Genomic DNA, 12,565 nt, shown 5'->3' with positions numbered 1-12,565 from the left:
TTTTGCCTGTCCTCGGACTTTGCCTGTCCTCAGATGCTGCCTGAACTGCTGTGCTCTTCCAGCACCACTGATCCAGAATCTGGTTTCCAGCATCTGCTGTCATTGTTTTTACCTCGTTTTAATCCCATTTCATAGACCTAACACAATATTCTCTTTCAAATGCCTCTTTGAAGTCCATGTCTACATTACAGCTAATGGAGCCACTTTACATGTCCTGCTTTCTCATGTAATACATTTGTCAACCATGTTTTTTTTCCCCTTCTTTAAGCTATCTGACTCTGTTTGAATATAGTTTGTATTATTAAGTGCTCTGGAAAAGCACAGCAGGTCAAGCAGCATCCGAGGAGCATGAGAATCGATGTTTCGAGCATAGGTCTTTCATCAGAATTATGCCTGCAAAGGCAATTTTCCTGTTGCCTGACCTGCTGTGCTTTTCCAGCACCACACTCTCGACTCTGATCTCCAGCATCTGCAGTCCTCGCTTTCTCTAGTCACGTGCTCTGCTATTACAGTAGTATATCTTATTATATCGAGCAACACCTTACTTAAACAAATTTTAATGTCAGGAGTCACATAATACTGTGTTATAGTCCAACAGGTGCTCTTTCGTCAGGTGCCTTGTGACTTCTGATTTCATCCACCCCCAGTCTGACACCGGCACCTGAACACCACAGTTTTTAATGAAACTCCGGTCTTAAATTGGTCCTTTTTAAACTGTAATCCTAACAGAACTAAAACAACTTGAAATAACTAAGCAGTTAGGACCGGTACTAAAAGTCATAGTCAGGTCTTAACTACTTTGTTATTTCAAAGTTAAAAATGACACATTACAGTGTAATCTATTGCTCAGTGGCTTAGTGGCTAGCACTGCTGCCTCACAGCGCCAGGGACCTGGGTTCCATTCCAGCTTCGGGCGACAGTCTGTGTGGAGTTTGCACATTCTCCCTGTGTCTGCGTGGGTTTCCTCCGGGTGCTCCGGTTTCCTCCCACAATCCAAAGATGTGCAGGTTAGGTAAATTGGCTGTGGTAAATTGCCCATGGTGTTCAGGGATGTGTAGGTTAGGTGCATTAGTCAGGGCTGAAAGTAGAGTAATAGGGTAAGGCAATGGGACTGGGTGAGTTACTCTTCGGAGTGTGGACTTGTTGGGCTGAAGGGCCTGTTTCCACACTGTAGGGATTCTATGATTCTATGTGTCCTATGATCCTGCTCCACAGGTACCCGATGAAGGAGTATCGCTCCAAAAGCTAGTACTTCCAAATTAACCTGTTGGACTATAACCTGGTGTTTTGTCATTTTTAACTTTGTCCACCCTAGTCCAACACTGGCACCTCCACATCATCGTTATTTCGAGGTTGACAAAGATCAGGCTGGAAAAACACAGCAAGCCAGGCAGCATCAGGAGGTGGGGAAGTCAACATTTCAGGTCAAAATGCTTCATCAGGATGGGGGAGGGGGAAGGGAGCTCAGAAAGAAAGCGAGGAGGGGATGGGGCTAGGGACAGGGAAGTGGGATCGCGATAGGTGGATGCAGGGGCTTAATGTGATAGGCCAGTTGGAAGGGTGGAGTGGATGAGTGGATAAGTGGGAAAAAAGATGGATAGGTGGGTCAGGTCAACGAGGTGGGGAAGAGAGTAAGGGCTGGACATGGGATGAGATTTGGGGTGGGGAGATAGAGAAGCCAAGAGGTCAGGCAGCATCCGAGCAGCAAGAAAATCTTTCTAATGAAGGATTTTTGCCTGAAACGTTGATTTTCTTGCTCCTCGGATGCTGCCTGACCTGTTGTCCTTTTCCAGCACCACCCTAATCTTGATTCCAACCTCCAGCATCTGCAGTACCCACTTTCGCCTAGATTGAGAAGCCAGTGAGCCAGGGGGTGGAAGGGAAGGGAGGAGGAGGGGCTGAAAGGGGATGGGTGGAAAGGTTATTTCAAATTAGAGACCTCAATGTTAACACCTCCGGGCATAGAAGCTCTTCTTAATAGCCATGCAATTTATGGATTTTGTGACCACTTTATATAAATAAAGTTAAAATCCAGACCACTATGCACTAAATCATGGAAACCATCTCTGTACAACGTGCTAATTAGTTTCCAATGCATTCAGAATTTTCCATTCTTTTATGTTTACCAATTCAACATCCGAAGGGAATACATTTTATGACAGCAGGAGTTGACTCAAGGTCATGTGTTTATTTTTTTCCCAATTATTTGGAATGATGATGTAACCTCAATACATCCACTGGGATGCAACAGAGTACAAATTAATGAAACTTGCAACCTGTCTCCTTGGAATTCAATACGAAGTATTGCTGGCAGCATAAAGGAAAGGATCACTCTACTCAGAAAATGCGTGAGACATTTTATAGTATTGCTAAGATCTATTACCTGGTCATTGCTATCATTGGTGTTCCTGGTAAGTGACAGTAGTTGAGCAAAGCTGGCTGCTGAGCAGATCTCTGGTCACTGATAATGCTCCTGGCTGCTCGAGTGATTGTATTAGGGTGGGCGATCACTTATTGAATAATTTCCTCAACCCAAATGATTTGAATTCTCTCCACTGTTGTTTTATTGGGCACGGTGAGCATGGCATTTCTTGCTATGACTGCTTAGATGGGAGTGTTGTCATCTTCAACAGCTGACACAAACTGGGACCCTAACACTAACCCTGACCCTAACCCTATCCCTATCCCTTATCCTAACCCTATCCCTATCCATAACCCTATCCCTATCCCTATCCCTATCCCTAACCCTAACCCTAACCTATCCCTATTCCTAACACTATCCCTATCTCTACCCTTATCCCTACCCCTACCCCTACCTCTAACCCTATCCCTATCTCTAACCCTATCCCTATCCCTAACCCTATCCCTACCCCATCTCTATCCCTCACCCTACCTCTGTCCCTATCCCTATCCCTGTCCCTATCCCTACCTCATCCCTATCCCTGCCTCTATCCATACCCCTATTCCTGTCCCCATCTCTCACCCTATCCCTATCACTAACCCTATCCCTAACCCAGGTGATGGTGGTCACATGTGTCTGTTGCCTGTGTCCTTCTAAATTTGGAACCTGCTGACAAAGGAGTCTTACAGAGCTGGTACAGTGTATTGTGTAGATATACACATTGCTGCCACTATGCGTCAGTGGTGGAGGAAGTTAATGTTTACTGATAAAGTGCTAATCAACAGGGATCCTATGTCCTGGATGGTGTTGAGCTTTTTAAATGTTGTTAGAGCTGCACCCATCCAGGCAAGTTGGGGGTATTCCATCACACGCCTGACTTGTGCCTTTTAAAGTGGGTTACCTGATGTGGATTCCCAGTCTTTAACCTGCTCTTGTAGCCTTAATGTTTAAAGTGACTACCAGTGCCGACTGTGCACTGTTTATCAAGCAGTGCTTCTGCCCCTTAGCTGATGCGGGCAAAGCTTTGATTGACATTCGCAGGGTGGCTGAATTCTCATGTAAACACATACACGTTCCCACCTCAGTGCAAGGAAGGTGTTAGTGGGAGACCCTGCCTGGGTCAAATTCCACCTTTTAAAAATCAGCACGAATAGCTGTCACCTGCCTTAAGAAGAGTCATACTTGGCTCAAAAATGTAACTCCTTCTCTCTCTGCAGATGCTGCCACACCGGCTGAGTTTCTCCAGCATTTCAGATTTGCAATGCCGGCTGCATTTTGCTTTTGCCTGCTGCGGGGATCTGGCTATACAATGTGAGTTACTAACTGGAATGAAACAGACTGGCGCTTTATTGAAATCATTGCTGGAGCAGATGGATCTCTCCATCTTCACTCCAGCAGAAGAGATTGCTTTCGTTAATCCTCATGTAAAGCAATGTCCAATGCATTTTTATTATTCTGTTCCAACAACAACAAAAAAGAGATAGTGTCATGGAAACAGTTATACAGACAATCAAATCCTCTGTAAAGTAACTTGCATATTCTGAGAACTGATATTGTGAAGAGTTCTATCATTTTTGTGTTGATCCCTCCTCTCCCCACAACAAGGATGAAAATGGAATAGTGTAGGTTAGATGGGCTTCAGATTGGTTTCACAGGTCGGCACGACATTGAGGGCCGAATGGCCTGTACTGCACTGTAGTGTTCTATGTTCTAGTGGAGTGCCTCAGGGATCGGTGCAGGGTCCAATGCTTTTGTTATCTATACCAAGGATTTGGATGAGAACGTACCAGGCATGATTAGTAAAGTTCGATGTTCTAAGGTCCCGAGAATCTGTTAGCCAAGTTTACTGAAATTCATTATCCCTCTAAGACAGAGTCATAAATATATGTAACTGATTACATTTTGGCGGGTCAGCTTGGACCGACGATTGGTCCATACATGTTTAACTGTACCAACACCCAGTTGAGTAGCGTGTTCCTGACAGGGGAGGTGGCTATAACTGTGGCCATACATGTTGGGATTGCATCGTACAGAGATCAGAATGCACGCAATAAACCTGGCATTCATAAAATTGTACTCACGAGTTTAATAGCCCACTCTTCTCAGTTCTGATGAAATCCGGCTTAAAACAAATATGATTTCTCCAGCACATCAATATGTGATATTTTAAAATCTTCTTTTCAAAAATTGGTTCAGGAGACATGGACATCGCTGGCTGGTTCAGCATTTATTGTCCGTCCCTAGTTGCCCTTTAGAAGGTGGTGGAGAGCTGCTTTCGTGAACTGCTGCAGTTCATGTGTTTAGGTGGACCCATAATGCCTTATGGCAGGGAGTTCCCGGATTTTGACCGATGGCAGTGAAGGAACAAGTCAGGGTGTCCAGTGGCATGGAGGGCTTCTTGTAGATGGTGGTGTTCCCATGTATCTGCTGCCCTTATCCTGCTGGATGGAAGTAGTTGGAAGGTACTACCTCAGGATCTTTGGTGAATTCCTACAGTGTATCCAGCAAGTGCTGCTGCAGATTTGGTTTAACAGCTTTCCGAATGTCTACATGAACGCCTCTGCCCTTCCCCCCTCCCGTCGCCGACCTCATTCAGCCACCTCATCCCTAAACCATAATCCGATCTCTAATCCTTCCAGCAAAAACATCGCACCTCACAAACTCAGCTATATTGCAACTGATTATCTACTTAAAGTCTTCCCTCATGATTATACTGGATGTGTTCAGATGCACTCATAGAATTGCTACAGTGTGGAAACAGGCTCTTCAGACAACAAGTCCACACCGACCCTCCGAAGAGTAACCCACTCAACCCATTCCCCTACTCTATTATCCTATATTTTCCCCTGACTAATGCACCTAACCTATACATCCCTGAGAACAATGGGCAATTTTAGCACTTAACCTGCACATCTTTGGATTGTGGGAGGAAACAGAGTACCTGGAGGAAACTTACCCAAACAAGAGATTGTGCAAACTCCACACAGACCGGCGCCTGAGGCTGGAATCGAACCTGGGTCCCTGGTGCTGTGAGGCAGCAGTGCTAACCACTGAGCCATTGTGCCACCCCAAGCTGCATTACACCTGTCTTCATCACCTTCAGCTGCATTTTCAATTTAGATTTGTCTTTAGATTTTGGCATTCAGCTTCTTCTTCCCAATTTCTGATTGATCATATAGTTCTCTTCCCCCTTATTGATACACAGCTCGCTGGCTGGTTCAAACTCTTGTGTCTACACATCACCTTTCTAAGCCTGTGGTGCTTCCACGTCTTTTCTAGAATTTACAAACTTTTCTGTTGCTTTGTTATTCTGCTGCCACAAATTATTACCTGTCCTGTACCTATCATTCAATTTTTAATCGTCCCAATTGTCTTCAAACATTATTCCTTTTAAAATTGAATTATTCCATCCATAGACATTCGTCTATGCCCCTCCCTCCCTACGCCCAACATTATTCTGACCCTACCATACTTTTAATATGGGTTGAGCGTGTAGTGCTGGAAAAGCAAAGCAGGTCAGGCAGCATCCAAGGAGCAGGAGAATCGATGTATTGGGCATAAACCCTTCATCAGGAAGGAGGGCTTATGCCTGAAATGTCGATTCTCCTGCTCCTTAGATGCTGCCTGACCTGCTGTGCTGTTCCAGTACTACACTCTTGACTCTGACCTCCAGCATCTGCAGTTCTCACTTTCTCCTATTCTTTTAATATGGTCAATATCCAATGGCTTCAAGGTGTGATTAAAGAACTGAACTGGCAGCACCATTTTTGCCTCGATAGATTCTGATTTTACGGCTAGTTATTTTCAAATCTTTCCTGTCCTGATCAGATTTACATACTCATATGTATAATTTCCAAAGGAAAAAATTGGATGGCTGTAGAAATACCCATAAAAAGGTCAATACAGAGATTTTGACTGGTCGTCATCATGCCTGCTTTTCAGCTTTTATTCAACTTGCTAATATTGGAAATGTGTTGGAGTTAGAACTGAGATTTTGTGATTTGCTAATTTTAACCAGCTGCAAACAGTCCTGAAATCCTGTGACAGATTTTATGATAAACATTTTAAGTACCTTCTCTCTCCTTTAGTTAACGTGTTCACGATTGTGATCCTTGCCTGGAGAAAGTGTGGCCTCTCCATCTGCAGCACTCGCTACCTGATAGCCATGGCAATGGCTGATCTGCTGGTGATTATCACTGAGATCATACTGAGGCGGCTCAATTCTTATTACTTTCTATTTTGTTTCCTGAATATCGTCCCTGTGTGCAGCATCATTGCTGTCCTAATTCGTGCAGCTGTAAACTGCTCTGTCTGGTTCACTGTGACTTTCTCATTTGATAGATTTGTGGCCATTTGTTTCCAGAAGCTAAAGACAAGATATTGCACTGCGAAAAATATGATTGTGGTTCTTGCAACAACCTGCGCCCTGCTCTGTTTAAAAAATGTTCCCTTCTTCTTTGTATTTGAACCCGGGCTGAGAATTGACCGTGCATCCTGGGACTGCTATATTAAACCAAGTTACTTCACTGAGCCTGGGTGGGTCAGATTTCGCTGGTTTGACATGATCTTAACTCCAGTGCTCCCATTTGTTTTAATTCTGCTTCTCAATGCTCTGACAGTCAGGCACATTTTACAGGCAAGTCAACTCCGCAAAGGACTGAGGGGTCATCGAAGCCCAGGGGATCACCGTGACCCAGAGGTGGAGAGCAGAAGGAAATCTGTGGTATTACTCTTCACTGTTTCTGGTAGCTTCATCATCCTTTGGTTGGTTATTGTTATTGATATTTTGTATGGTGAATTTGCAGGAAAACAGCCTCTTGATTACAACCATTCAGAATATATATTTCACGAAGTGGGAATCATGCTACTGAATTTGAGTTGCTGCACCAACACATTCATTTATGGAGTGACTCAGTCCAAGTTTCGAGAACAGCTCAGGAGCATGGTGACATATCCACTTACAGCAATTGCTCATTTCATGAAGTCGTGGATTCGTTCGCCGAGCCGTTCCTCTGGTAACGTTTCGACACCTCGCTAGGTGACATCGTCCCTGTGTCTTTGATAAGGCTCTGGTGCTCTGTCCCATCTGGTATCTAAATGTCTCTGTTTGTTGGTACTTCCAGTTCTGTATCTGAGTGTTTTGTATATGGGCTCCTGTTCAATGGAGGGGAAAGATATGAAAGGGACCAAAGGGGCAACTTTTTCACGCAGAGGGTGGTGAGTGTGTGGAATAAGCTGCCAGAGAAAGTGATGGAGACTGGTTCAGTTACAATATTTTAAAAAGCATCTGAATGGGTATTGAATAGAAATCGTTTAGAGAGAGAGATGGACAAAGTGTTGGCTAATGGGATTGGATTGGGTTGGGATATCTGGTCGGTATGGACAGGTTGGACCAAAGGGCCTGTCTCTGTGCTGTACATCTCTATGTCTCTGTGTCTCTATTGATTGAGTTCTCATTGGAGTTCCAGGATTCAAGGAACTCTCTGGCATGTCTCGGTTTTGTCTGTGCTAGGATGGTTACATTGTCCCAGTTGAATTTGTGTCCTTCCTTGTCTGTGTCATTGAAACTGAGAGAGAACTGGTCATGTCCGGCAGTGGTCAGCTGATGTTGGTACACTCGTATGGTTAGTTTTCTTCCTGTTTGTCCCATGTGGTGATTTTCACAGACTTGTACATGACATCCATCCTGTTGGATGTGGGTGTTGAGTCTTTAACCTTTGTGAGGAGCTGGTGGAAAGTGCTAACCGGTTTATGGAGCCACTAAGATTGCCAGGGGTTCTGAGTAGTTAGGTAGTTATCTCTGATATGTCTTTGATGTATGGTTTGGTCGCTCTCGTGTCTGGTCATGTGTTTTTTTTTCCTTTGGGTTTGTCCCTTAAGAACTGGAGGATAGTGCTCTTTGGTTAACTGTTCCATTTAAATCCTTTGTATATATTCTGTCTTCCTGAGTTCTGGGTTGCTGCAGGACATCCTTGCCCATTGCTCATTTAATTTCTAACCGAAATATTCGACATCACAGAACCGGTCTCAAGGTTTCGATTTCACGAAGTGACTCAAAGACGCCCAGTCGAGGACAAAGTGAGGTGCACAGGGGGAAAGAGATTGGAGTTCCAGCAAGTGAGTTCAGGAGAGATACAGCACCTCGAGAGGGGGCAGCAGGGATTGTCTCTCACACTCCGAGTGGTTGGAATCGCACCTATTTCCATCTGCTCAAGAAGAAATATCTTATCCTTACAAGAGCAAGCTGCTGCAGATGCTAGATGTCTCTGTGAGTATAACATGAGCAACAGTCCTGCCTGGTGCTTCCATTTGGTGGCTGTTTGAATGGACCAAATGGAATTGTACTTACAGCCTATCCCTTGCTACATTAAACCAGCCATACTCAAGCCTCTGCTGAAATACACCACGCCATCTGTCCCTTGCAACACAATTTCCAATCCCCTTTTCCTCTCCAAAATCTTTGATCCTGATGTTACTTCCCCGACCTGTGCCAGAGCTTAATATTGAATCCTTCCATTCAGAATTCAGCCCAGACACAGTGCGGAAATATCAAGGGAGAAATTACATCTTATTTGATGGTGCCAAATATCTACTTGCCTTCTTTACAACCTGCCCACTGATATTGGCACTCCTGCCTCACCAGCATCTTCCATTCACTCTCCACCAACATCAAGTCGAGCGGGACCGCACCTGGATCTTGACTCCATCCCCTCACCGTTCCATGGCTGCTTCAGATTTCTCAGATACTGGATATTCCTCAGCCACACCATGCAAAACACAGTGGAGGTTCCTACACACAGGTTGGAGATTTCCATCTCTAACCGAGCGCTATCTCTCTTTTGACCCGTCCACTATCTGCCACCTTGCTCTCTGCTAATAGGAATGAATACTTACCGCCATAAAGATTACCCAGGCTTCACCTCCTGTCTCTGTTCAAGGGGCGCTGGACATCTAATCCATGCATCGCACAGAATGTCAATATTGCAACGCATTATGGGAGAGCATTATGATGGTCTCCCATAATTATCCCATTTTGTACTCTCAACATCATCCAAACTTTCATATCTTTATTCACAGTCAGTCCCTTTCATTGTCACACCTGCTCCATTGGCTGTCAGGCCGGCCATCCTTGTTTACAAAGGGTTAAAGCTGAAAAATGTGTTGCTGGAAAAGCGCAGCAGGTCAGGCAGCATCCAAGGAACAGGAGAATCGACGTTTCGGGCATAAGCCCTACTTTCTCCTACAAAGGGTTAAATGCTCCCATTCCTCTCTCTGTTTCTGTGGTCCCTTCGAGTCAATGTTTGCCACTGTCTCTTTAACCTCTGCATGAAAACGTTGCCCCTTTGGTCTCTTTTATATCTTTCCCCTCTCATCCTAAACGTATACCCTTTAGTTCTGGACTCTCCTACCCCAGGGAAAGGGCTTTGTCTATTTCTCCTATCCATGCCCCTTATGATTTTATAAACCTCTATAAAGTCACCTCTCAGCTTCCGACGCTCAGCCCTAGTCTATTCAGCCTCTCTCTATAGCTCAAGCCCTCCAACCCTGGAAACATCTTTGCAAATCTTTTCTGAACCCCTTTCAAGTTTCACAACATCCTTCCATACCATATTTCAAAAGACACTGGACCAATGTCCTGTACAGCTGCAGCATGACCTCCCAACCCCTATACTCAATGCTCTGACCAGTAAAGTAAGATCCAATAAGATCTGTCTTCTCTGCATCTGCTGTTAACAAGTAATCAACAATCTATAATTTGTAATTAGCTGAAATGTCATGTTAACCTACATTTAACATATGTGAATGCGGCATCCCTGATTGCTGTCGCAGGAATGATGTAGTGTGTACATTTTTAATTATTATATAGTAAAAAGCCTGCTGTTCTAAAACGTGGAATTCTTTGAGTAAATGCTTTGAATTTTGGATATTCATGAAAATAAAATCATTGATCTCTCCTGAAAGATTAAAATATATATCAGCGCCAGTTTCATACAGCAGTAAGGATTGAGTAGTTTGTATGGTTGACGGATCAGTGTTTTGTGGACCCAATATTAGCCGAGAGTCAAGGTGGTGAAATAAATATCTGGGGCAAATTAGTTCAAGCTCATCACTGGGTTCTCGACCTCCTGACATTTTCCAAAGATTCTCAGCTCACGAGATCAAGAAATCGCACCACATCTGTCAGTTCAGTGCTTCCCAGTCTTCCAGGGATCAAAATTGAATCAACGATATCAGAAACCGTTCCTCGTTTTGATTTAATATCGTTTGTAGAATTTGAGCTTAAACCGGACTTTCCACATGGTTTTGTTTTCCTGTTGGTAATTGTCTCCATTCTACCATTCACATCTCCTCCACATACTTTGGTTTTTCCCATTGAATTGGGTAACTGAATATGCACATAGACAGCAGTGAATTGAGGGGGGCGTGGGTTAGGTTATTTTATTTTACATTAGGATTAATCCTCGGCACAACATCGTAGGCCAAAGGGCCTGTTCTGTGCTGTACTTTTCTATGTTCTATGAATTGCTCTGACACTGGGCTGCAGCGTGAGGAAGCTTATGCTGCTCTCCTCTTGACTGGACCTGACATGTGCTAATCTTAGTCTCTCCCTCCTGGCTTCCAAACATTTTCCAGGTCGATATTTCTGCCTTATTTCCCCACTCTTTCACTGCCTTAAAGCACACTACTATTCCAATTAGCCCAGAAGTAATGAAAGGACATTGGACTGAAACTTGGATCAGTTTGTCTGTGTTTCCGTCTGACCTATGGAGTAACTCATATCCTGACCTCTCCATGTTACATTGCAACTTTTCAAACTGGCATTGAATTTCAATGTGAATGTCTGGCTTGCTTCAATTGAGAAGGAACGATGGATGAGCCAATGCCAGGATTCTACTGATAATGAAAGAGAGAGAAAGGATATCCATATACTTTGAATGGGATGCAAGTTAGATTAGCCATTCAACAGGAAATACGTAAGTACAACTAGGAAAGAAAGTAAAAGGGGAATAAGGTGTGCAAGAGCAAACAGAATGCTGGCGAACATGAAAAATGGTTCCACCAACACCTTGTGATAAGCAAATTGTGCAAGCAAGTATGCATTAGGGTCATAAAGATCAATAAGTCATAGAGTATTAGAGATATACAGCACGGAAACAGACCCTTCAGTCCAACGCGTCCATGCTGACCAGATATCCTAAATTAATCTGGCCCCATTTGCCAGCACTTGGTCCATATTTCGCTAAACCCTTTTTATTCACATACCCATCCAGATGCCTTTTAAATGCTGTAATTGTACCAGCCACCACCATTTTCTCTGGCAGCTCATTCCATTCATGCACCACCCTCTATGTGAAAAAGTTGCCCTTTAGGTCCCTTTTATATCTTTCCCCTCTCATCTTCAACCTATGCTCTCTCAAAGAAGAACAAAGAAAGAAAAAATTACAGTCCAGGAACAGGTCCTTCGGCCCTCCAAGCCTGAGCCGATCCATATGTACTGTCTCAACCTGTTGGTCAACTCCTAAGCATTTGTATCCCTCTGCTCCCCACCTACTCATGCATCTGTCCAGACGCAACTTAAATGAATCTACCATGCCTGCCTCTACCACCTCTGCTGGCAACGCGTCCCAAATGTCCACCACCCTCTGTGTGAAGTACTTGCCACGTGTATAACATCCTCGTAAGCCTTCTCTGCACCCTCTCCAAAGGGTCCACATCCTTTTGGTAATGTGGCGACCAGAACTGTACACAATATTCTAAATGCAGCCGGACAAATGTCTTGTACAATTTTAACATGACTTGCCAGCTCTTGTACTCAATACCCCGTCCAATGAAGGCATCACCTCACATTCGTCTGGATTGAAAGCCACCTGCCACTTTTCCGCCCAACTCTCCAGTCTATCTATATCGTCCTGTATTCTCTGACAGTCCCTTATGCTTTCTGCTACTCCACCAATCTCTCGTTCTGAACTCCCCACCGCAGGGAAAAGACGTTGTCAAAACTCGCTAAGTCCTTGTCAATTTACTCTATCCATGCCCCTCCTGATTTTATAAGCCTGTATAAGGTCACACCTCAGCCTCTGACACTCCAGGGAAAACAGCCCCAGCCTATTCAGCCTCTACCTATAGCTCAAACCTTCCAAGGAGAAAGTGAGGTCTGCAGAT

General features: G+C 44.2%; 1 protein-coding gene across 1 annotated transcript; it reads left to right on the top strand.

Moving 5' to 3' along the window:
- Positions 1–2,344: 2,344 nt before the first annotated feature.
- Positions 2,345–7,439, top strand: LOC122544007 (probable G-protein coupled receptor 139). The gene is made up of 2 exons (XM_043683020.1): positions 2,345–2,411; positions 6,490–7,439. Exons 1-2 carry the CDS (start codon positions 2,345–2,347, stop codon positions 7,437–7,439), a joined length of 1,017 nt encoding a protein of 338 aa, XP_043538955.1.
- The last annotated feature ends 5,126 nt before the right edge of the window (positions 7,440–12,565 follow it).

Source organism: Chiloscyllium plagiosum, chromosome 45 (genome assembly GCF_004010195.1).
Source record: "Chiloscyllium plagiosum isolate BGI_BamShark_2017 chromosome 45, ASM401019v2, whole genome shotgun sequence".
NCBI classification, from domain to species: domain Eukaryota; kingdom Metazoa; phylum Chordata; class Chondrichthyes; order Orectolobiformes; family Hemiscylliidae; genus Chiloscyllium; species Chiloscyllium plagiosum.
This window is presented reverse-complemented; position numbering and strand designations above follow the sequence as displayed.

Bases quoted from the DNA above. Each gene is read 5' to 3' on its own strand.
- LOC122544007 (XM_043683020.1), top strand. From the start codon at position 2,345: ATGCGTGAGACATTTTATAGTATTGCTAAGATCTATTACCTGGTCATT. The intron at 2,412-6,489 runs GTAAGTGACAGT...TCTCTCCTTTAG, and splicing joins TGCTATCATTGGTGTTCCTG to TTAACGTGTTCACGATTGTG.